The sequence below is a fragment of the Neolamprologus brichardi genome, chromosome 15 (genome assembly GCF_056152115.1).
Source record: "Neolamprologus brichardi isolate AB-2024 chromosome 15, ASM5615211v1, whole genome shotgun sequence".
Lineage (NCBI taxonomy): Eukaryota > Metazoa > Chordata > Actinopteri > Cichliformes > Cichlidae > Neolamprologus > Neolamprologus brichardi.
Genome location: NC_142118.1, coordinates 24,905,729 through 24,930,789, shown reverse-complemented (window position 1 = coordinate 24,930,789; position 25,061 = coordinate 24,905,729). Strand labels below are relative to the sequence as shown.

The 25,061-nt window shown below is 46.9% G+C and overlaps 1 protein-coding gene across 8 annotated transcripts; it reads left to right on the top strand.

Annotated features, from left to right (window-relative positions):
- Positions 1-222: 222 nt before the first annotated feature.
- On the top strand, positions 223-22,286 carry kidins220b (kinase D-interacting substrate 220b). 8 transcript variants are annotated; one of them, XM_035908963.2, is made up of 30 exons: positions 223-416; positions 2,168-2,323; positions 2,600-2,698; positions 2,835-2,933; positions 3,022-3,120; positions 3,258-3,359; positions 3,682-3,780; positions 3,884-4,081; positions 4,162-4,260; positions 5,349-5,447; positions 5,528-5,626; positions 6,085-6,262; positions 12,145-12,309; positions 12,410-12,589; positions 12,678-12,843; positions 12,925-13,076; positions 13,172-13,461; positions 13,794-13,934; positions 14,192-14,429; positions 14,794-14,882; positions 15,134-15,278; positions 15,448-15,610; positions 15,685-15,863; positions 15,986-16,221; positions 16,818-16,943; positions 17,426-17,455; positions 18,881-19,018; positions 19,094-19,192; positions 19,427-19,657; positions 19,738-22,286. In XM_035908963.2, the coding sequence occupies exons 2-30, from the start codon at positions 2,192-2,194 to the stop codon at positions 20,929-20,931; spliced, it is 5,265 nt and encodes a 1,754-aa protein (XP_035764856.2). In that variant the 5' UTR covers positions 223-416; positions 2,168-2,191; the 3' UTR covers positions 20,932-22,286. The 8 variants fall into 8 exon arrangements, with proteins under 8 accessions (XP_035764856.2, XP_035764854.2, XP_006793505.2 ...); XM_035908961.2 differs by having other exon boundaries at positions 14,791-14,882; XM_006793442.3 differs by having other exon boundaries at positions 2,165-2,323; positions 14,791-14,882.
- Positions 22,287-25,061: the final 2,775 nt, after the last annotated feature.

Here is a 25,061-nt window from a genome sequence, read left to right as displayed (position 1 = left end):
GAAGAAGAGAGTGCAGGCTGGGTGGAGATGGGAGATGGGGGTCGGGGGTGATGTGTGATGAAGACGCGTTGGAAGTGAAAAACACACTGGGCTTAGAGTGTGGGTGTTTTATTTTAAGTAATTTTAAGTTAACAGGAAACTGCTGTCGTGTGTGCTTTTATCGTAGCAGCCGAGAGCGGAAGCGGCGAGCTGGCTTTGGCACGCTTGACGGGCGGCGGACTGCGATTGGCTGCCTTGTCTCCGTGCCTCCTGCTGTTGTTCTGATCAGATCAAGATGGCTGCTGTTGTCGGGGATGGAGAGTGAGCTCAGGCTGACATCCGAACACAGGCCGAGGACACGCGCACCGACCCGCTGATCTACGGGAGCCAAACCCCGGACCCGGACCGCCCGAACTCACTCTGATTCTCCGCTGAAGGTAGAGGGGCTCCGCTCCCGTCGCTCTCTCTACAGCATCCTCCCTGCCATCGATCGCTGTTTGATTGACACGTCGCCGGATCGGTCAGAAAAATCAGATTAGGGTGATTCGGTTTGATTTCCGCCCCCGTATCGACGGTAAAACATAAAATCTGAGTGCTACCGGTGTAATATGGTTCGGGGGTGGTGGGAGGGGTGGGGGCTCCGGGGTGATTGGGTGAAGGTTATCCCGGCTACCGCGGGAGATAACAGCGCTGTTAAGGCGACATGGCGGCGGTGTTTCACCGGTAATGAGTCCGAGAGTCCACTGCCCTCACCGGGACCAGCCGGGCCGGTCAGATACACCACTGCACGGAAACATGGCGGTTTCTTCATTTACAGTGTGGTTATTATTAACACTGGACCCAAGAGAGTCAATATAATAACAAACATAATAACATAAATCATTAAATGACGTCATCAGGTACCTGCTTATTCAGCTTACAATAAAACCTGATCAATCAATATGACTACAGATTAACAAAAAAACTCCGCAGTTAATCGATCATTATTATTGTGACTGGATTAAAGTTGTCTGATTTATCTACATGTATTTATTTATCTATTATTTATTTGTTGCTGGTCCTGAGCTGTAAACAGTCGGATTATCGAAGACGTCACTGTTAGCACATTAATGAATTCTGTGACATATTGGAGCTGCTCCTCAGACACAGTTATTGTCTGCTTTTCAGTTTAAATCCATAAAGATTTCAGTATTTGTGACTCTGCTCATGCTGGCATCTCCATCTTTGTTCTGGGACTTTGAAGCAGCTCTGACCTTTTTCTGACTCTTCTGTGTGACCTCTGGCCTCTAGACAGACTGTCCAACAAGCTCCAGTTTTAAAATGTTATTTGGATGTTACAGATTAGCAGATCTGTGTCGTGCCCCTCAGTAGGCTTCCAGAAGCCAGCGAATGAGGAGAAAGCGGGGTTTTAGTGTAAAAGAGGATGAGTCAAGGTGTAAAAGTGAGGACACACGACTGGAGAAATCCTGGAACATATTCACCTGGGTTGTTTTTATTCCTCGGCTCCTGGCAGAAAGTTGTGGGCGTGTTTGTGGCTGATTAGAGGGAAACGCTCGCTCATGTGGACAGACCTCAGGCTGTCTGTTCATGGCGGTTTGTCCATTAGATGATGACTTCCTGTTTTATCAGGTGTAGAGCAGAGCCGCCAGCTGATCTCAGGTCAGCTTGTTTCAAAGAAAACTGTCTTCAGACACTGGCTGATGTCTGCACCACAGAAATGTCACAGAGATTTAAACAGGCTGCAGCTGCCTCTTACTAAACCTGCCAGCACCTCCTGCAGGCTGCTCAGCTCCCGAAAACCAGGAGAAAAACTGACACTTCAGTGTGATTATTGACAAACAGGAAGTACTCAAGTACAGCTAATTGTTTTTATCAGTAATTAAAATCTTCTTTGTCTTATAAACTCAAACAACAACATGCAGAAACACGTCTTTGTCCTTTAAACAGAATTCAAATAAAAACTAATGATGAGGGAATGAGGCGGTGGTGGTGGTGGAGTGGGGCAGCTACGGGGGCAGCTTGATTTATACCACAGGACGGCATATTTCTGAAGCAGGTTCAAAGGTCACTGTTTGGCTGCAGTTAGAGGAGCGACAGCTGAGTGACTCTAAGAGTTTCATCTCAGAAGTTCAGCTTAGTTTTACCCAGCAGGCCAAGCATTTCACTGCCGTATTTGTTGTGTCAGCAGCGGGCGCCGTGAGAGACCGCAGACATGGACACTACCACGTCCATCAAGATGACCACGCTGGCCATCCAGAACCTGTTCAGCTACGTGGAGGAGGAGAACCTGTCCGCCCTGAAGGCTCACCTGGATCGCTTCAAGGAAGTGGATGGACGCAGTGATGTATGTAATTGCGCTGTGATGGTGGCAGCGCTTGCTTCACAGTCAGAAGACATTTTAGAGCATTTGAGCACAGATATCCCTCCTTTAACTGTATTTAATGACATTCATGTTCAGTTTCATTGTTTGTACTGTAGTTTTTCTGTGAATTCAGTTCATTAATGCTGTTGTATTATATTATTTTCATTTCTGGTCACTTTTTATTTGACTTTTATTCTTTAGTGCTTGTTTTATTTTTCTGGTTTGTTTACCTGTTTGTGTACTTGCCTGTGTGTGCAGAATGGTCAGACTCCTTTGATGCTGGCGGCCGAGCAGGGCAGTCTGGAGATCGTCCAGGAGCTCATCAGGAGAGGAGCCAATGTCAACCTGGATGATGTGGTGAGCGAAACGAGGGCTCTGTCACCAATGAGAAAAAAAACCCTCCCCCATCCTTCAGTGCTGTGGTTGCTAGGAGACAGGTGGGCAAGGTGGCCGGCTCCTGTTTCCATGGTAACCTTGTCTGTGTGTATTTTAGGACTGCTGGTCGGCTCTGATCTCCGCAGCCAAGGAGGGTCACGTGGAGGTGGTGAAGGAGCTGCTGGAGAACAGCGCCTACATCGAGCACAGGGATATGGTGGGAGCAAAGCCTCATGGGAAATTTAGTGCAGAGATTGAAGTAGCCAAACCAAGGGTTAACGTATGTGTGTGTGTGTGTGTCCCAGGGCGGCTGGACAGCTCTCACATGGGCTGCTTATAAAGGTCGTGTGGAGGTTGCAAAACTGCTGCTGGAACATGGGGCCAACCCCAACACTACAGGACAGGTAACACACAGACAACACAGGTAACACACACGGACGAGAGAATTGATTTTGGCAGGAAGATTTTGTTGTGTTTTGGACTGTTTCAGTCCACAGTGTTTCAGTGATGGCGCTGACACGTCCTCCTGTGTCCCTCGCAGCAGTACAGTGTGTATCCAATCATCTGGGCCGCAGGTCGAGGACATGCTGACATCGTGAAGCTGCTCCTGCAAAATGGAGCCAAAGTCAACTGTTCAGACAAGGTGAGGGGGCGAGAGCCCAACAGAGAGCACACACACCTGCATGACCTGACCTGAAACAGCAAGAAACCACAGGAAACAGTGCAACACAACATCCGACTGACATCAAATAAATTAACCTCTGTGGGCTCGAGTAAATCGAGAGTAAGAAAGTAAAAACACCTGGACAGGAAACGTCCTGCAAAATAACACCAATACAACAATAAGTAGCATGATGGACAACAACAGGAAGTGACACAACACAGGAGCACACACCAAACACTGTGACATATTTCACAATAAAGCAGCTCAGAGATGGTGTGTGTGTTTCGTGTGTGTGTTACAGTACGGGACCACCCCTCTGATCTGGGCGGCGAGGAAAGGACACTTTGACTGCGTGATGCACCTGCTGGAGAACGGTGCTGACGTTGACCAGGAGGGGGCGGTACGACCTTACTCACCGTCACTACCTTCATCATCACCATCACTGCCGGCATGCCAGAATAATACGCGCCCGCCTCTGTTAACTACTTCCTGTCTGTCCCCAGAACTCGATGACAGCACTGATCGTGGCGGTGAGGGGCGGGTACACGGAGGTCGTGAAGGAGCTGCTGAAGAGGAACCCCAACGTCAACATGACCGACAAGGACGGGAATACGGCACTGATGATTGCCGCCAAGGAGGGCTACACCGAGATCGTCCAGGATCTGCTGGATGCCGGCACCTATGTAAACATCCCTGACCGGGTGAGGCACCAACAGGCATCGTCACATGACACACGCGGTTTCAATAACAGGGAAACTAAACGGCGTCCTGTGTGTTCCAGAGCGGCGACACGGTACTGATCGGAGCTGTGAGGGGCGGACACGTGGAGATCGTCAGAGCTCTGCTGCACAAATACGCTGACATCGACATCAGAGGGCAGGTGAGGTTTTGGAGACACATTTCCTTCATCACAATTTAAACAGGGAGTTCATTTCTTAGCTCATTAGATGTTTATGAACATGAAAAATCTTTCCCATTTAATTTCACACACGCTGCAGTCTACGGAGCCCCGCAGGGTACATGGGAGAAAAAAAAATTAAGACAGACTTTTGCGAGATCTCGCAAAACTAACTCGGGATCTCGCAAAAGTTTTGCGAGATCTCGCAAAACAAACTCGGGATCTCGCAAAAGTTTTGCGAGATCTCGCAAAACAAACTCGGGATCTCGCAAAAGTTTTGCGAGATCTCGCAAAACAAACTCGGGATCTCGCAAAAGTTTTGCGAGATCTCGCAAAACAAACTCGGGATCTCGCAAAAGTTTTGCGAGATCTCGCAAAACAAACTCGGGATCTCGCAAAAGTTTTGCGAGATCTCGCAAAACAAACTCGGGATCTCGCAAAAGTTTTGCGAGATCTCGCAAAACAAACTCGGGATCTCGCAAAACAAACTCGGGATCTCGCAAAACAAACTCGGGATCTCGCAAAACTTTTGCGAGATCTCGCAAACGTTTTAGCCGCATTCTTCGGACGCTGGCTCGAAGCCGACCGGGAGGTCGAGGCACGATGTGCCGGGAAAGCGGTGTTCCTCCCGGCTGTAGTAGGTCTCGACCTCCCGATAGCTCGAAGCTAACGGGACGTCTCGACCTCCCGTTAGCTTCAAGCTAATGGGAAGAATGCGGCTAAAACTTTTGCGAGATCTCGCAAAAGTCCGTCTTAATTTTTTTTTCTCCCATGTCCCCTGCGGGGCTCCGTAGCAGTCAGACTAACACAGATGATATTTTATAAATGTGTCATCATTACTTAATTCAGTTGCAGGTTTAGGTTTGATTGTTTTGGCACTTCGTGCCCTCTGCAGTTTTGTCTCTGTTTTGATTTGCTGGTGTCTTCAACATTCTGATGAGAAGGACAACCGAGGGCTTCACACTGCTGTTACTCTGCGAGCATTCAGTAAAGAAGAACTTGAGGATCAGAGCCAATCAGATGCAGCGTAAAGTGATGTTGCTAATGTCATCTCTCTGCTCTGCCTCCAGGAGAATAAGACGGCTCTTTACTGGGCGGTGGAGAAAGGAAACGCCACCATGGTGAGAGACATCCTGCAGTGTAACCCCGACACGGAGACCTGCACCAAGGTGAGAGCCCAGCACACCTGAGAACACCTGTCTCAGAGTCGGGGGTGGGGTTCTGTGGTTAACCTGAGTTTTGCTTTCAGGATGGAGAGACTCCGCTGATCAAAGCCACCAAGATGAGGAACATAGAGATCGTGGAGCTACTACTTGACAAAGGAGCAAAGGTGTCTGCTGTGGACAAGGTGAGAGCCAGATAGACTAGGGGTGGCTGTGGCTCAGGTGATAGAGCAGATGAGCTACTTATTGGAAGGTTGGTGGTTCAATCCTTGGCTTTCTACATGCCAAATATCCTTGGGCAAGATACTAACCCCAAGTTGCCCTCCGATGCGTTCATCAGAGTGTGAATGTTGGTTAGTTTGCACTTGAGTTTAGAAGTGCTTGTATGAATGGGTGAATGAATGAGGCATGTTGTATACAGCACTTTGAGTACTCTTTTGAGAGTAGATATGTGCTATATAAGAATCAGTCCATTTACCATTTACCAATCAGTCCATAGACACAAGCATCACATGTATCTACCTGCCCTTCAAAGTAAAATCAGGTTTAAATATTTAGCTTGTTTTTTAGTCTGTAGATTTGTCACAGAGTGAAATGAATGAACAGGTTACAGAGGACCTGATGCTGACACCTGTTTTCACAGAAAGGGGACACTCCTCTCCACATTGCCATCCGGGGGCGGAGCCGGCGCCTGGCCGAGCTCCTCCTCAGGAACCCCAAAGATGGTCGCCTGCTGTACCGCCCCAACAAGGCTGGAGAGACGCCGTACAACGTTGACTGCAGCCACCAGAAAAGCATCCTGACGCAGATTTTTGGAGCACGTACGTCTTTTTCTGTCTCACCTCATAGTGAGCCTGAACTGCACGCAAACGCAGTGTTATGGTCGATGTTTGCTCAGCTTTGAGTCTCTTCGTCACTCCTTCGACCTTTAAATGAACCTGGACCGATCTCACTGCTGAAACTTAAGAGTGAATTAGCTGAAAGAAGCTACAATTGGAAAGTATGAAGTAATGAGGCAGCTTTACATGGTGCTTTGTGTTTTTGTAGGCTGCAGCTGCTCAGTGAGCCAGACTGGATATCCTCAGCTTGTTACACATAACTGGATCAGTCTGCAGTCAGAGATCAGAGTGTTATGAATAAATCAAAGCCTGGCCTCAGTGCACAGCTCACAGTGATAACAGCCTCGGCTGAAACCAAACTTCTTAGTTTTTCTCATATTTAAAAGCTGTGAGACTGCTTCACTATGTGGATCATTCTAAACAATATCCCTTATAATTGTAGACCTCAAAATAATCTGCAAAGCTCTCTCAAAAAGATTAGAGAAGATAACCCCCATTTTAATTCATCCTGACCAATACCGGCTTTATAAAAGGTAGGCACTCATCAACAAACACGTGTAGATTACTTAATTTAATAGACTACTCATGCAGTAAAAACATTGAAACCACAATAATGTCTCTAGATTCTGAAAAAGCATTTCCAGTTAACTGGAAATTTTTATTTTCAACTTTACACAAATTTGGTTTTGGAAACTCTTTTATAAACTGGCTAAAATTATTATATAATTCCCCAACAGCTTGTGTCAGAACAAATGACCAAACATCCTCCAGCTTCTGTCTCCTGAGGGGCACCAGGCAGGGATGCCCACTCTCCCCTTCACTGTTTTTTATCATTTTTATCAAACCACTAGCAGCAGCTAGTAGTTTGGTCCTGCCTTCGCTATTGTGGTTGATGTGGAGGTAGGGATTGGCTTAGGCATCTGGAGAGTCCTTAGGGACATGTCTGTGAAGGTTCTCAGTCATCCAGGTCATCGTAGTTTAAGGAGCTTGGAAAGAAGTTAAGTTAAGTTGGTTGAAGACATTTCACCTCTCATCGGAGAAGCTTCTTCAGTTCTAGGGTCAAAAGGTGGAGAGTCCCAGATTTAAGCCCTGTGGGAGTATCCCCCGGGAGGGACAAAAGGACCCCCTAATGATCCTCTACCTAATCACATGAGCCAATGTGTGAAAACGGATGTAGGTCACAATCAGCCAAGGTTTCGGGTGAGCTCATAGTGAAACCTAGCCCCACCCTATTATGTGATTTCCTGAGGTCACATGGCCCGGGATGTGAGTGGGCGTTAAGGCGTCTGGGAAGGGATCTCAAAACTGGATTATAGATGGCAGACAGTTGGTGTCGTAAACCACCACCTCTGTTCAAAGATGGTCGCTCATAGTGGACATAAATTACTCCTCTTTCAAACCATCTGTCCTCTCTGTCCAAAATGTGAACATTGGCATCCTCGAAAGAGTGACCTTTGTCCTTTAGATGCAGATGGACAGCTGAGTCTTGTCCCGTGGAGGTGGCTCTTCTATTTTGTGCTATGCGTTTGTGAAGTGGCTGTTTGGTCTCTCCAATGTAGAGGTCTTGGCATTCCTCGCTGCACTGTACTTAGGGACATTTTCCCTGGAGGGCTTAACCCGGGGGTTGTGGTCATGAAATGGTTAGGGGGTGTGGTGGCTCTTAGATGGTGTTTCCCTCGTGGCTGCGTGCTGCAGGGCTGGGGGAGGGTCTGCGCTGGCAGACGTAGGTTACTGGCCTGGTAGCCTGGATGCCCCTGGGTGGGTCTGGGGCAGGCATGGGGGCTTGGGGTTCTGGGGGTGCTCTGCCTCCGGGCTGGGGCCCTGGCTGGACCTTGGAGGCTTGGGTTACCACCACAGTGCAGGGGAGGCATTCCCCCTCTGTCCCCTTATGGTGACCTATGCCTCAATTTTATTCCACAACTTAGACATCCACATTATCACGCTCTCATAACACATACATATAGGGCCTTGGGAGTGGGCACGTTATACAGCATCCAGAGGATGGTCTGTGTATTCAATGTCACCTCTGGCGCTGGTGCCCACCTCTCAATTTTAAATGCATGTAGACATTGAGGGTTCTTGGGAGGGGCCGTGCTGACACCTGCTGCTCTCTGGCAGGAAGCACCATGCCCTCCCGTGTTCTAAATGCAGCAACACTACACATGAGCAGGTGAAGGGAGGTATGGGGTCTTCACACACCCCTGTTCTCTGTTAGCCATCAGGGCGGAGGGGCTGGGAGGAGGTGTTGATCGTCCGATTGGGGTCCCGGATGCGGGGCCTCCCTGCTGCTGTGGAGCCGAGGGCGGTCTGCTTGTCTCCATCCCGGGAGAAAGGATAACATCTCCTGGGTCTAGTTGCTTTCTACGGGCGAAGGTACCTGGACCCAGGGTATAGAGTATGTTTGGGGAGTGTGATTGTGTGTACAGTGTTCATTTGTGTCTGTCTTCCCGTTGGGTGAGTGCTGAGTATTTGTATATGTGTGCATGAGGGTGGGAATGCATGTTTGTTTCTCTGTGTGCCTGTTCATCTGTGTCTGTATGTCAGGTCGGGTCTCAGACTGCACCTCTCTGGGAACATCTCAGGCCCTCCAAGGTATGGAGGCCTATCTACCCTCACCACACTGCCTGATGCCCTCAGCAGTCAGTGCGTTGGTGGTTCTTGGTGTCCAGGGCTGGGGGCTCAGGTATGTACTAGAGATGGACCGATCCGATATTACGTATCGGTATCGGTCCGATACTGACCCAAATTACTGGATCGGATATCGGCGAGAAATAAAAAATGTAATCCGATCCATTAAATATCAAAAAAGCACCTCACAAAGCTTGCTACACGGTGTAACTCGGCTCATAACTGTAGCACGTCGCAGCAGTATGCGTCACGTGATAGAGCCACTGTGTGTATTTGTAGCCTTGCTAGCAAACCAGCATTTCATCTCCGAGGAAGTTTTCCCAGAGAGAAGTAAAGCAAGTGTGTAAGTTCATCTCTGAATGTTTGTAAAGCATTCCCACCTTAAGCTTAACAACAGATATATGGAGCGACTGCCTCTCTCCTGCTGCTACTTCAATCGTGAAACTGCTTAATGATCAGCTGATCGGCTTTTCTGTCGAGAGTCCGTCTCTCTTCTTAGTTTTTGGCCCACTTTGCACCAGAAAGAGGAAACCAGCGGCTGAACAACAGCAGCACTATTAAGCTTGATAAGCTGTTGTTAGAATTTATTTAATATTACTTTCTAGACCAGGATCGTTTTCTACGTAGTTGACGGCTGGTAACTGTGCAGGGGCGGGTCTAGCAAAGTTTAGCCAGGGGGGCCGATAGGGCATGAACAGGGAAAAGGGGGCACAAAGACATACTTTTCTTTCTTGTTCTCATTTAAAATATCTAGCTTTTAATAAATAATTATCTGACTCTTACACCCAAAGTTTTAATCTGATGTAAAATATATAGAAGTCCATTACTGTATATAGTAACTGTTAAGTCTAATATACCCTAGTAAGCTATAGTACTTTTTCCTTTGGGAAGATACCATCTGTGCAGTCTGCAATTCTGTTGAAGAAAGATGTTGAATCTATTTAATTATTCTTGAAAAATAATTTCTTTCTGTGCATTTTTCCCCCTGCATCAAATTAAATTTGATTACATCGATTAAGCATCATGAGCTGGAGGGTGGTTCCCTATTTTTTTTTTTGCTGGGAGTTTGCAACCCTATTAGTTAGGTTGCTTGATATTTCTGCTCAGTACTCTTTAAAATACCAGAATAGGGAGGATGGAGCAGGTTTACGTTTATTAGATTGATCAGTATTGCTGAACTATGAAATATTTTGTTGTATTTTTTACATACAGGTATAACAGAATAGCTTTAGTGTTGTTATTTATTTAAACTTGAGTATAAACTTATACAAAATGCAGCAAGATATTAAAAAAACGTTTTATTGATTAAAAAACACACTATATCGGATTCATATCGGTATCGGCAGATATCCAAATTTATGATATCGGTATCGGTATCGGACATAAAAAAGTGGTATCGTGCCATCTCTAGTATGTACCAGCTCACTCCCGGTGGCTGCTTGGCGGGGCCTGGTGCCCTTGCCTCGGTCGGATCTCTTCCGGGGGAGAGTTTCTGAAGAGCTGCATGATGAAGGTGTGCAACATCTTGTGTCCCGACAAAACGCAGATTTTGGCAAATGTGAGCCTGATTAGAAATACGATTGCTGATCGGGTTTGTGAGATGGCCACTGATTTAAGATGAACACAGATGAGTGAAAGAAGCAAATACTTTATTGCATACTCTCTTGCTGTGGATGAAAGTAAAAACATAATGGACATTTCACAGCTGGCCATCTTCATCCGTGGAGTGGACTTCAATTTGCGCATTACAGAGGAAATATTGGACATTAAATTGATGCACGGGACAATGACAGGAAAAGACATTTTTGAAAACGTATGTCAAAGTGTAACCGACATGAAACTTCCCCGAGACAAACTTGTTGGACTTACAACAAATGGAGCGCCGGCAAAGTGCAGTGAAAAAAGTTGACATTTCAGAAGGCATTTCAGGTGAAGCTGCTCTTATGGGAGTCACAAATGCACCAGTGCAATTTTCCTCACTTTCTCTGTTGCCAAGTAATGTTGAACCAAGTCGGCGCAACGGTGTTCCCAAATGCGCGCTTTGCTGATAAACTGAGCGCACTGTGCACTGAGTTCGTACGGCGCTTTGGTGACTTTGAAACACGAAAAGAGAATTTCAAGCTGCTTTGCAACTCATTTACAGCTGATGTGGAAACTGCACCTATGCAGATTCAGATGGAGCTGATTGAGCTGCAGTATAATGGGACATTCAAGGCAAAGTACGACACTGAAGGGCCTGCACAGTTTATTCCTTCCATTCCTGAAGCAATGCCACAGCTGCCTGACTCAAACCTCCTTGTTTTGATTTGTTGTTATTTTAGCGTTTACTTAAAAGCACAATTTTCATTAAATTTTCTGGGGTTTTTTGCAGCATGTTTATATTTCTAACCCATGTGCAGTGTTCATTGACACAAACTACACCTTTCTTGGCTGCTACCTCAAAGCACATTGTGCACTGTCAGTCCTGCGTGCTGCACAACAACATTCAATATTTAGTGTTTACTGTTATTTACACTTAGCTAGATTAATGGGATGGTGTTGTGTTTATTATGTTGCTCTCTTTTTTGTTTTTGTTTTTTGTTTTCTTTCCTCTCTTTCTTTCTCCCTTTCCTATCGCCCAGCCATGTCTGTCCCATCTGTAACAACTGAAAATAAAATAAAATAAATAAATAATAACACCAAAGGTCGATCAAATGGACCAATACGGCAAGGCTGTGATGATCCACTTGGTAAAGTAAATCTGTTGGGTATCTTTGTTGGCCTTCAGACAACAATTTTGATGGCTAAAGAACCAAACGGGACAGTCAAAAACAAAAAAAAACAAAGATGAAGGAAAAACTTGTAGTTTATCTGCAATAAGAGCTGATTTGGGTTACTGAGTGCAGAGTGAGTGAATGAACAGTAAAGTATCATCAGCATATTGACGTATTTACACCCACTCACAGGAAATAATGTCATGAGTAGAAAATGAAGTTCAGAAGCTGCAGGCTTGAGTTCCCTCTGCACTCTCTGCTCATTCAGACTTGGTGTTTGCTGTAAATTGATACAAAGAGTGAAATCAGCCACGGTGGGACTGCTCCGCAGGCTCGTGTTAATCGATCAGCTCATCTTACCAAAATCATTCCGACTCCAGAAGTCTGATTACAACGCCAGAGCAGATTACTTTTATCTGTTCTGTCCTCAGGGATCCTCAAATCAAAAGAATAAAAGACTCTCTGTGTCTCAACCCCCTGCAGGTCACCTGTCGCCTTCAGAGACAGACGGCGACATGCTGGGATACGACCTGTACAGCTCGGCGCTTGCCGACATCCTGAGCGAGCCCACCATGCAGCCGCCCATCTGTGTGGGTCTGTACGCTCAGTGGGGCAGCGGCAAGTCCTTCCTGCTCAAGAAGCTGGAGGGTGAGTTCGTGTTCGCCACGCTCGCCAGGCTCACCACGCCCGTTACACTAAGGGTACGTACACCTGGCCAACACGTACTGACGCTCCTCTTCCTCTTCAGATGAGATGAAGACTTTTGCTGGGCAGCAGATTGAGCCGCTGTTTCAGTTCTCCTGGCTCGTCGTCTTCTTGTCCTTGCTGCTCTGTGGCTCCATCGCCATCATCCTCGGCTTCAGTGTGGACCCAAAGCTTGCCATGGCGGTCTCCCTCAGCCTGCTTGCCCTGCTTTACCTCTTCTTTGGTGAGAAACGCCTCGATGTTATGCCGCACGTTAACACATGACCTCCTGTACTGCCACCGGTCTTCACATAACGTTTTACATTCTGTAGTGGTGGTGTACTTTGGCGGCCGGAGGGAGGGCGATAACTGGACGTGGGCGTGGCTGCTGAGCACCCGCCTGGCGCGGCACATCGGGTACCTGGAGCTGCTGTTGAAGCTGATGTTCGTGAACCCGCCGGAGCTTCCGGAGCAGAGCACGCGAGCGCTGCCCGTCAGGTAACGCCACCACACAAGGGAGGTCATGATGTCACAGTAATGTCACGCTGATGTCATGATGATGTCACTTGTCTCCTGCAGGTTCCTGTTCACAGACTATAACCGGCTGTCCAGCGTTGGAGGAGAAACATCGATGGCCGAGATGATCGCCACGCTGTCGGACGCCTGCGAGCGAGAGTTCGGCTTCCTCGCCACACGACTCTTTAGAGTGTTTAAGACCGAGGAGACGCAAGGTAACGCATCACGTCCTGTCTGGCAGCCTGCGCTTCTTGAGGTCACCTGACCCAGGTCCAGTTCGGCTCAATCTCTTCTTCTTCGGTGCTCTCAGGTAAGAGGAAGTGGAAGAAGACATGCTGCGTGCCGTCCTTCATCCTCTTCACCGTCGTGCTGGCCTGCCTCGTCACCGGCATGGCGCTGCTGGCCGTCTTCAAGGTGGATGGCGAGAACCGGACAGTGAACGCGGTGCTGATCGCCATCGGCAGCGTGGTTGGCCTCGCTCTGCTGCTCAACTGCAGGACGTGGTGGCAGGTGACCGACTCGGTGCTGAACTCGCAGAGGAAGAGGCTCCACAGTGCCGCCAACAGGATGCACAAGCTGAAGAGCGAGGGCTTCATGAAGGTGAGGAGAGGACACAGTCTATGGGGCGGCGAGGGGGTCTCCTTGAGCTGAGGGTCTTTAGTTTCAGTGTTTTTAATCCTCTGATGTCTCTGATGGAGGGAAACGAGGTGGGGGCAAGGGTGTAGCTCAGGAGTCTTCCTGGTTCTAAATGAGCCCTTGAACGTAATTGGCTGGTTCTGCACACAGGAAAAAGCTTCATGTAGCTCGTGTGCTGTGGTGAACTTTCAGAATAAGAGCATGGGGGTGGTCATTTGAGTTTGTTAGTGTGAGCTCAGAGACTGAAGTGTCTGTCTGAGCTGCATTCTGATGCTTCTGCACACTTTCTCCTGCAGGTCCTGAAGCACGAGGTGGAGCTGATGGCAAGGATGGCGAAGACGATCGACGGGTTCACGCAGCACCAGACAAGGCTGGCGGTGGTCATCGACGGGCTGGACTCCTGCGAACAGGACAAAGTGCTGCAGATGCTCGACACGGTGAGACGCTTGCATGGCTTCATTCAGTCAGTGTTTTTAAAGATGGCGGAGCAGAAGCATGGACACAGTCTGACCTCATCGTCATCTTTAATGCAAACGTTAGCTGTGACATCACAGACTTAGTAAAGCTGACTCGTGTTTTCATTAGATGAATGTGATCAGTCGGAACAGCTCAGCTCTCATCACGTGGGTAAGATTTACTTTGAAAGGGCAGGAAGTTGCCTCAGATGGTCAGTGTGGGCATGTTCCTCCTGCAGGTGCGTGTGCTGTTCTCCAAAGGGCCCTTCATCTCCATCTTTGCCAGCGACCCGCACATCATCATCAAGGCCATCAACCAGAACCTGAACAGCGTTCTGCGCGACTCCAACATCAACGGGCACGACTACATGAGGAACATCGTGCACCTGCCTGTCTTTCTCAACAGCAGGGGGCTCTCCAGTGCCAGGAAGATGTGCACTGCCGCGCCCACCAACGGAGACGCCACCACTGCCGATGGTATCCACACATACAATGACTACGTTATATGAGACTTGCAGTTACATCGCTTTTTATCGTAGCTGATTAATGAAGCGTGCAGGTGACATCAGCAGCCTGTTGTCATATCCTTCTGCTCTCACGTGACCGCGTCTGCTCTGAAATCATGTTCGATGAAGTCTCACAGAGATTCACTCAGATTCAGTCTGGACCTGAAAATAAACCATTGACTGGTTTTGTTTTTCTTACTAAGATAAAAGTATGAATTAGAGGAGCAGGAGTGCAGAGGCTATTCTGTAACCCCAGAATATCTGCACACATCATACTCACCTCTGTCTGTGGTTACAGAACGACATAATGTTTACATCTGTTTGTGTGTCAGCAGGGTGGCATGAGGAGCTAGACAGGAAGCTGTCTCAGCACAGTCTTGGAGAATTAACCAAGTTTGGCAGCAAGACGACGCTCAACCGCCGGGTGTGTGTGTGTGTGTGTGTGTGTGTTAATCTAATGACTTGTAGGCAGTCTCATGTTTCCTCTGATTGAATTAAATCCAGCTGCTTTTCAGGTTTTAATTTGAAAAGGGTGTGGTGTGATTAGATTTGATCAGGTCCGTTTATTGACTTAGAGCTGTGTCAATGAGCTGCTGTTTCTTGATTGACAGCTTGTGTAAATATACTCCATCCCTCGTGCGTGTGGTCATGTGACCTGTGTGGTGCACTTTGCAGGAAACGTACCGGCGCCGCCAGGTGCAGCGCTCGGTGACGCGTCAGATGTCGTTCGACCTGACGAAGCTGATGGTGACAGAGGATTGGTTCAGCGACATCAGCCCACAGACGATGAGGAGGCTGCTGAACATCGTCTCCGTCACAGGTGACCTCCATCACCTTCATTATTAGCAGGACACAGTGTGACTGCCGTCAGCCCGTCTGCCACTTCCTGCTGATCTTGTTGGTTCATTCCAGTATTTTTACATTAAAAAAACTTTTTTATTATTATTATAATAATAATGCAGTATTTAACCCCACCTGCTCCTGTCCAGGCCGTCTGCTACGAGCCAATCAGATCAGCTTTAACTGGGACCGCCTGGCGTCGTGGATCAACCTGACGGAGCAGTGGCCCTACAGGACGTCCTGGCTCATCCTGTACCTGGAGGAGACCGACGGAGTCCCTGACCACGCCATGCTCAAGACCATCTATGAGAGGTCAGAGGTCACCCTCCCTCCACAGGTGTAAAACGACGCTATGTCAGCTGATCAGTGTGTCCTCTCTCCCTCAGAGTGTCCAAGAACATCCCAACCACAAAGGACGTGGAGCCGCTGCTGGAGATCGACGGAGATGTGCGCAGCTTCGAGGTCTTCCTGTCATCACGGACACCCGTCCTCACAGCGAGGGACATTCGCACCTTCCTGCCTTGCACCGTCAACCTGGACCCCAAACTCCGTGAGATCATTGCAGGTACGAGTACTGCTCAGTACTGCTGAAAATACTGCTCAGTGTATTGCTGACTGTACTTCCTGTTGCTCTCATGAGCGTGGCGTAATTTGATGACATCATCAGTTTGAGATTCTTCTCCACAGATGTTCGCGCTGCCCGTGAGCAGATGAACATGGGTGGAGTCACGTACCCGCCCCTGCCCCTGCAGGAAGCTCAGCCCCGCCCCACATCAGTCTACAGTCAGGTGTCGTCGACGTGCTCGCCCTCCGCGTCCTTCACCGGGCCTTTCAACCCACCGGCGGGGGGCGTGGTCTCCCCGCCACCTCACAGCAGCTACTACAGCGGCATGGCCAGCACACAGCATCCCTTCTACAACAGAGTGAGTAAAGGCCCCGTCCCTGCCCACACCTCATGATGTCATTGAATCCTGTAGGTGGCTGAGCGGCAGGTAGCGTAGCGATGTCATCGGTTCACGTGACGACTGTCCCGGCTCAGTCCCTTTCATCGTTTGTGTTGTTTTGCTTGATTTGATTTTATTTCCTGTTTCACTGAATCCCTGCTGTCTCACACAGCCCACCGATCAGCTGACAGGCTGTCGTCCAGCTCCGTAGAGTAAAAGGAGTCGACAGAAAGCCAGGGCAGAAACTCTCTTCACAGAGAGTTGAATAAAGTTCAACTTTCAGCTAGCTTCAGCTAATGATGATTTTTTTTATTTTGAATGCGTCAAAAGTTTTCACATCATAACAAAAAAAGCACAGAAATACAAACAGAAACGACAAAAAACACATAAATGTTCATGAAACACATTGAAATAAAAATTCAAAGTTTCACATTCCTGTTTTATTCTTGTCAATTGTCTGCTGAGGCTGACGGGGTGTCAGGCGGCAGGGATTCGCTCTTTGATTTGACAGGGGTTTTTTTATGTTTCATCACATCCACCGACATTATTTTGATTTTTCACCTCCTCCCCCTCAGCCATATTTTCCCCACCACCTTTACCAGTTGCCACGCCCACTCATGGCTTCCTTCCCACCACACCTCCATCCACGACCACCTCCTAAAAGCTCCTTCAGCAGGGATGCCACTGCTGCCGCCGCTCCTGTAAGTACAGCCATAGCTGGAAGCTATGACTCAACATGAACGTTTTTAACAAGTTTCTATTTTTCTGATATTTTGTCTTAAAATGTGAAAAAATAATGAAACTTGTCCGTTTTCAGTTTTTGAATCTGAAACTTAAAATGTTTAGTTTTATTACCTGGTGAAGAAGAAACACATAAAATGTTTTAGAATAAAGTCTTTTCGAAACTCCGCCCACCAGATGTTTGTTTGCTCAGAGGTTTTCCTCTAGAAATCTAGAAAGAGTCTTAGTCAGAGTTTTAGTTTTCTTTGCTTGTGGTCTTTGAAGGCTCCTCTGTTTTCCCCTCTTTTACTGCTGCTGTTATTCTCCTCTTCTTCGATTTCTGGAAACACTGAACAAGTGGTGGTTTCTTAAAACTGTGCCTTCAGTAGAAATCATTGTGCTGTCCTGTCGTTCATCTGTGTTTCCTCATGTTTTCATTCCCAAACTGTCTGTCTGTCTGCAGTCTAAGAGTTCGTCTTTGAAAAGGAAGCAGGTATTTAACCTTACCTAACATGACCCTCCTTGTCTCTTTCCCTCCTTCCTTCCTGAAGTGTCCACAGCAAATGTCCGCGTGTTTTGGTGTTGATTGCTCTCGTTCAGCCAGCTGACAAATCGGCCTCAGAAGGTTTCTGTGAGGTTCTCAAGGATGTTTCAGACACAACAGGTTCCCACAGGAACACTTGAAACATAACAAGTGACTTTTTATTAAAATATTTCGCTTCACAACTGAGCATGCTCTGTTTTTATTTAAGGAGCAAAATTTCTGATTTGTAGTTACAGCGAAATGAAAAAAAGATCCAGGCATGAACATGAGCCTGTGATTGAGCCGTGACCGATCTGAACTTCAGCCGGACTTGAGCCAGATGCTGTGGACCAAAGGAGGAAGTGTTCCAACCACTACAGCCCCCCAGCATGCACCTTGCCTCTACTAGCATGTGGCTTCAAAAAGTAGTAGTAGCATAGATCAGAAATTTGTTGTTTGATCTATTCAGAAACTTTAACTTGACTTTTGACCCCTCACTGCTAGCCCACACAGCTGCTCACCACCCCAAACTCCCCCAGCCCCACCTCTGCACGGTGAAAAAATGTCCTGACTGTGAGTTAAAGGTGCTCACAAAGCTTTAAAACATCTGTTGGACAGTAATTTTTTACGTCATTGGGGACATTTCTGTGTTTCAGGCCGCGTTTCAGCAAAAAGTTATCTTAAAATTAAAAATTGGCCTAAAAGAAACAGAGGAGTCCTGTGCTAGCTGTGCTAAGTCACGTGACATGGTTATCCAGATTCCGATAAACTGTACATCGGAGGCAGTACAAAACATGGACATAGCTTCTGGGTCCAAAAAATAAAGCAGTCACGGAAGTGCCTTAAACCTGTTTTGGATTTTTATGGCCGCCAGGAGGCGACACTGTAAAATTTCTTCTGGTTCTATAGAAATCTGTGGGATGACCTCTGACATTTAAAAATACCTTCCTTATGTTGCTTAGTCTCTCATATCGGGTCAAAACAAGGTTATTCAATAAATTTTGGTCATTCTGAGCATGAGAGAAAATTTTCCAACTGTGCATGATGATTTTCAGAGCTGCTGCTCTTCCTCACATCCGATTTCTAAAGACCAAGTTAACAGTGGTGAAGCTGATCAGTGGGCGATCTCACAGTAGCTACATCCGTCTTTTACATGTCTGTCAGGTGTACTTTTACCTGAGTTAGCGTTTATGTTTTTAGTCTGGTGGAGTCACTGAAGAAAAATGTTGAGCCAAATGTGTTAAGCTCAGGTTGAGACTTACATTAACCTGGCAGGATTTGGAAGAAGTTTCCATTCATCTCACAGCTGGATGTCACATCTGAAAATAATGACATTTGTTATTAAAATCTAAAAAATGTTGGATATTTTTCCCTGGGAAATATATCTGTGTTCAGGGCTCCGCCTCCGTTGCTTCTGCCACTCCGCCCATCCTCCTAAGCTCCATGACCACAGAGGCTGTCTGTGAGCGCGTGCGGCATATGGAAGGCATCGACCAGAGCATGATAGGACAGTACACCGCCACCATCAGGAAGGTCAGTGACACAACTTCACAGGAAAGCAGAAAGTCTGGGACCTGAGACTGAAATACAAATGTTTTTCATTTTCAGGCAAATGTTAACGGCAGAGTTCTGTCTCAGTGTAACATCGACGAGCTGAAGAAGGAAATGAACATGAACTTTGGAGACTGGCAGCTCTTCAGGGCAACGGTCAGTCCAGGCAGTGAATGCATTACTGACTAATAGCGTAAAATTATCTCCATATAGGTGAATTTTCTAAAACAGAACCCCTGTAGCAGTGGAAAACCAAAAAAATTGGGTTTAAAACAGTTTTCAGTGACCTGCAGCAGCTTTTGGGTTCATTTCCACATAAAACACATCTTGGTTTACTGCTTAATGATGTAATGACTTAAAATAAGATCCACCTCCTCCTTCCTGCTGAAGGTTTTGGACATGCGTCACATTGAGACCCAGGTGCTACATGAGGAAACTGCCAGCGAGCAAGGTAGCGTAGTTGGCGGTCACATCGAGCCAGTAAGGCGAGCGATGGCTCCACCCCACGCTGGCGCCCCGAACACGGATGCATCACCAATGTACAGCTTCAACCTGAGCTTCGAGGAGCTGAGCACGGTGGGACTGGATGACCCGCAGCGACACGGAAACATGCCATGGATGGTAACTATAGAACATGGGATCTGTGATGTCAGATGTGAGGGGTCTGATGCTGAAGAATGTTGTTTTCTGTCTGTCTTCAGGGTGGCGCTCACAGAACTGCCAGCATGACCAGTCTGAACTCGCAGGAGTCCTCCAATGACATCTCCAAGCTGACGGACAAGCAGCAGGCAGAGTACCGCGATGCCTACCAGGAATACATTGCCCAGATGGCCCAGCTGGAGTTGGGCGTCATCACCGGGGAGAAGCCCATCCAACCACAACCGGGACAGTTCATGACATCATCATCTGAGGATAAGAGCAAGGATGGCACCGAGCAGGATGGACGCAAATCCTTCAACAAGAGGAGCAGCAGCAAACCGGCAGCGGACAACACTGACTTTGCTTCCAATGGTGAGGCGCTAGATCCCATCAGAGAAGAAGACGAGAAGGGTGACCACGGGTCTTCCAAGTCAGTGCTCATCCGCAAGTCCTCAGCTGAAAGAGGCGGGCTGTTCCAGGGCGCTGCTGATCTCAAGCTGAAGGCCAGTGGTGGGTTGCGCTACCAGAAGCTGACCAGCGATGACGAGGAGTCTGAAGAGTCGGATCACGCCCCCCTGCTGAAAGATGGCAAGAAGGTGGTGGACCCCAAACTGCCCGGCGGTTCACTGGCGCTGAAAGGGAAGGACTACCTCTCTGATGCCATGCTGGACAAGAAAGACTCGTCTGACTCTGGCGTGAGGTCCAATGAGAGCTCGCCCAACCACTCGCTGCAGGACGAGGAGGCGGACCTGTCGCAGCTGGACAGGGCCAACCTGATTGAGCTGGATGAAGAGAGCCTAGCCCGGAAGCGCGGCCTTCCCAGCAGTCTCAGCGGCCTGCAGGACCCGACAGTGGCGCGCATGTCCATCTGCTCCGAGGATCAGTGCAGCCTGCTGGCGAGCAGCCCGGAGGAGAGTTGGCCGTCGTCCAGGAGCTACAACCTGAACCGCACGCCAAGCAATGTCACCCTCAACAACAACACCAATGCCCAGCAGGCCAACCGCGCCCGCCAGCCCCCAGAGGGCTCCACCTCCTCCAACCCCTCCTCCTCCACCTCCTCCACCAGCGAGGTCATCATCCCCCCAAGCTCCGGGACCACCACAACCACCTCAACTTCTACTCGGCCGGGGCCAAACAACGAGAACGTCAGAGTAGTTCACCTGAAGCGTGGCCTGAAGCCCGGAGACCCGCCGGAGATCTGCACTGTGTCCTCCGACACTGTCACCTTCGGCGAGGAGCGTGAGAGCATCCTGTGACCTCACAGCGAGGAGGGGGAGAGCGCCAAGGGTCCGCCGAGAGTCGCCTTTCAACTTCTGCAACCAATCAGGACCCTAGAAAGGTTTGACGAGTTTGACGAAGAAAAGAAACATTTGATCAGTAAAAAAGAAAAAAAGCTCAATTTGACTGAAAAATTATCAAAAATCTGAAATTAGGAAGAAAAAATATGTTTAGAAGTTTTGGACTTTAAATCTGAGCAGAAGAAGAAGAGTGGCTGCTGGAGGACCTCAAGTTCAGTGTTAATGGTAGATGTTTGTGCATGCTCACCTGTAGTCTGTAGGTAACATGAAGCTTCGTAGAGACGTAACGTGAAGCTGCTGCATGTCGTTATTGTCCCGCTCTGACTTGATTGGGCGCTTCCGGCCTGTTTACATCGTGACAGAGTTCATTATTGATGCTTATCGTTTACGCCCCTGAAACCCATCGCCACTGACATCGCATTCAATTGTTTAACAGCGAGAGAGGCGACTTCCTGCTGTCAGAACACCACAAACTAATTGGCCAATTAGAGACAGACACCTAACCTATTTAGGGTCAAACCAGCCAATGGGAATGATCTGGTGTTTCATCAGTTAAAGCAAGGTTTCCATGGTGATACAAATCACCAGCTTCCTGTGAGTCCAGAAACATCAGCAGAGCTTCCTGATTGTTTAGTAGAAGATCCTTCAAGGACCAATCAGGAGAAAGAGTTGGAACAACACCTGCTCTAACTGATCAAACAGTGAACTAGCACCCTGAGAAATTACCTGGACAGGTGAGCGCAGACTTCCACTTCGCCCCCTGGTGATATTCAGCATTACAAATGGGTTATTCACCCATTGCTGAGGTGTACTGCAGTCAGTTATAATCAGAAAAAAACCTTGTTAACTATTTTGCAATGATCTTTGTGAACGCGTATTTAATTGGCTGTTTGTGTTTGGTGTCACACTGACGTGGTGCTCTTACAGTGAAGTGAATCTGTGATCATGTCGTTTGGTCTGAAAATCTTTGAAATCATCGTTTAACGTTCTCCAATCATCAGGAAAAAAATTCTGACCAATCAGCAGTGAACGTGAGCTTTGTCGGAAGTTTATGAACAACAGGAAATGAAAATGAAGATACCAAAATTATCCACATATCTTAAGATTTCAGAATAAAGTAACAAAAATAAATGTTTCCTTCAAAATAAATAATGAATAATATAGCTGTTTTCAGTGTTAGATTCTAAAAGCATGTTTCTGTAACGCTGTCGTTTGTGTCTCGCGCTCTCAGTGATCATGTGACCTGTCTCAGGACGAAGTTAATGGAAAAAATGTTTCTGTGAACTAAAAATAAAAAAACCTGGATGTTGAAAGTATCTGAGTACATTTATTGAACGAGTGAACACAGTAGTGAGCATTTTAAAAATTTTATTTTGTTCTGCAGAACACTTTTTAGGAACTTTTACAGGAAATTGGACATAAAGAAGCAAAAACAAATATTTACAGTTTCTAAAAGACATTTTTTTATTTTTGTGTGTTTATTTTTTTATTTCAGTATTTCATTTGGATTTTTTAACTTTTGGCCTTCCTTAGTTTAAAGGGAAAAATCCAAAAACTTATGCTAGGTTTCTTATACTTTTTTCATTTGAGTGGAGAAATATTTTTATTAGAATTAATGTTTAAAAATATTTTCATAAACTATTTACATTTCAATATTTAAAAAGTTTCAGCCCTTAATGGACAAAATGTCTGTCCCCACGAGTTTGAAGACATGTCTGAGACTCAAAATATGGTTTTAGTTTCAGGGTTACAGTTAGGTTAAGGTTAGGTTTAAGCTCAGGATTAGAATTGGGCATTCGTGTTGATTGTGCTCTGTGGTAGAGTATCACTTCCTGTTCCTGCTCAAATACAGTGCTGTTTCTGAGTAGCTTATTTGCTTAGCAGTTTAATTAACAACTTTTAAATACATTCTTTTTTCAGAGTATAATCTTCACGTGCTTCATCCGAAGCACACTTTCTGTGTACTCACTACCTAATTTATAGCCAAAGTATTCACTCACTGTCTCTGTACTGTTTCGCTAGCTTAGCTCGTAGCCGACTCGCTAGCACCATGGCTACTTCACCTGTCCCTCCTGCACTTTCTTTCTCATTGTGTCAGATGTTTAGTTACTCCTCGGCCTCCTTTAGCAGTAATGATATCTGTAACAAATGTAGCATATTTGCAGCTCTGGAGGCCAGGATTACTGAATTGGAGACTCTGCTTCGCACCCTTCACTCACCCTTAGCTAGCCAGGCCCCTGTAGCTGGTGCAGCCGAAGATAGCGTAGGCCCCGCTAGCTGTTCCCCGGCAGATCCCAAGCAGCTGGGGAAAGACGGCGCCTGGGTGACGGTGAGGAGGAAGCATAGTCCTAAACAGAAGCCCCAGGTACACCACCAACCCGTTCATGTGTCTAACCGTTTTTCCCCACTCGGCGGCACACCCCGAACTCTGGTAATTGGTGATTCTGTTCTCAGACATGTGAAGCTAGAGACACCGGCAACCATAGTCAATTGTCTTCCAGGGGCCAGAGCAGGCGACATTGAAGGAAATTTAAAACTGCTGGCTAAGGGTAAACATAAATTCAGTAAAATCATAATTCACGTCGGCAATAATGACACCTGGTTACGCCAATCGGAGGTCACTAAAATCAATATTGAATCGGTGTGCAACTTTGCCAAAACAATATCGGACTCTGTAGTTTTCTCTGGTCCCCTCCCCAATCAGACCAGGAGTGACATGTTTAGCCGCATGTTCTCCTTAAATTGCTGGCTGTCTGAGTGGTGTCCCAGAAACGATGTGGGCTTCATAGATAATTGGCAAACCTTCTGGAGGAAACCTGGTCTTGTTAGGAGAGACGGCATCCATCCCACTTTGGATGGAGCAGCTCTCATTTCTAGAAATATGGACAAATTTATTAAACCCCTCAAAATATGACTATCCAGAGTTGGGACCAGGAAGCAGAGTTGCAGTCTTACACGCCTCTCTGCAGCTTCTCTCCTCCTGCTACCCCCCCAAAAACCCATCTCCATAGAGACTGTGTCAGCTTCCAAAAAGACAAAAAACAAACTAAAAACCAGCAACAAACAACTTCAACATATTCACATCTGAACCAAAGAGTAAAACAGTGAAATGTGGATTATTAAATATTAGGTCTCTCTCCTCCAAGTCTCTGTTAGTACATGACTTAATAATTGATCAACAAATTGATTTACTCTGCCTTACAGAAACCTGGTTGCAGCAGGATGATTATGTTAGTTTAAATGAATCAACACCCCCGAGTCATTCTAACTACCAGAAATCTCGAAGCACAGGTCGAGGGGGCGGTGTGGCAGCAATTTTTCACACCAGTCTATTAATTAATGAAAGACCAAGACAGACTTTTAATTCATTTGAAAGCCTGATGCTTAACATTGTCCACCCCAGCTGTGAAACTCAGAAACCAGTCTTACTTGTTATCATCTATCGTCCACCTGGGCCTTACACAGAGTTTCTGTCTGATTTCTCAGACTTTATATCTAATTTAGTTCTGAGCTCAGATAAAATACTTATTGTGGGTGATTTTAACATCCATGTAGATGCTAAAAATGACAGCCTCAACATGGCATTTAATCTGTTGTTAGACTCAATTGGTTTCTCTCAAAATGTAAAAGAACCCACCCACCACTTTAATCACACTCTAGATCTTGTTTTAACATATGGCATAGAAACTGAACATTTAACAGTGTTTCCTGAAAACCCTCTCCTGTCTGATCATTTCCTGATAACATTTACATTTACAATAATTGATTACACAGCAGTGGAGAGTAGACTTTATCAAAGTAGATGTCTTTCTGAAAGCGCTGTAACCAAGTTTAAGAATATAATCCAGCCACTGTTATCATCGTCAATGCCCTGTACCAACACAGAGCAGAGCAGCTATCTGAACGCTACCCCAACAGAGGTCGATTATCTTGTTAATAATTTCACCTCCTCACTGCGTACGACTCTGGATACTGTAGCTCCAGTGAAAACTAAGGTCTCTAATCAGAAGTACCTGACTCCGTGGTATAATTCTCAAACACGTACCCTAAAGCAGATGACTCGTAATCTGGAGAGGAAATGGCGTGTC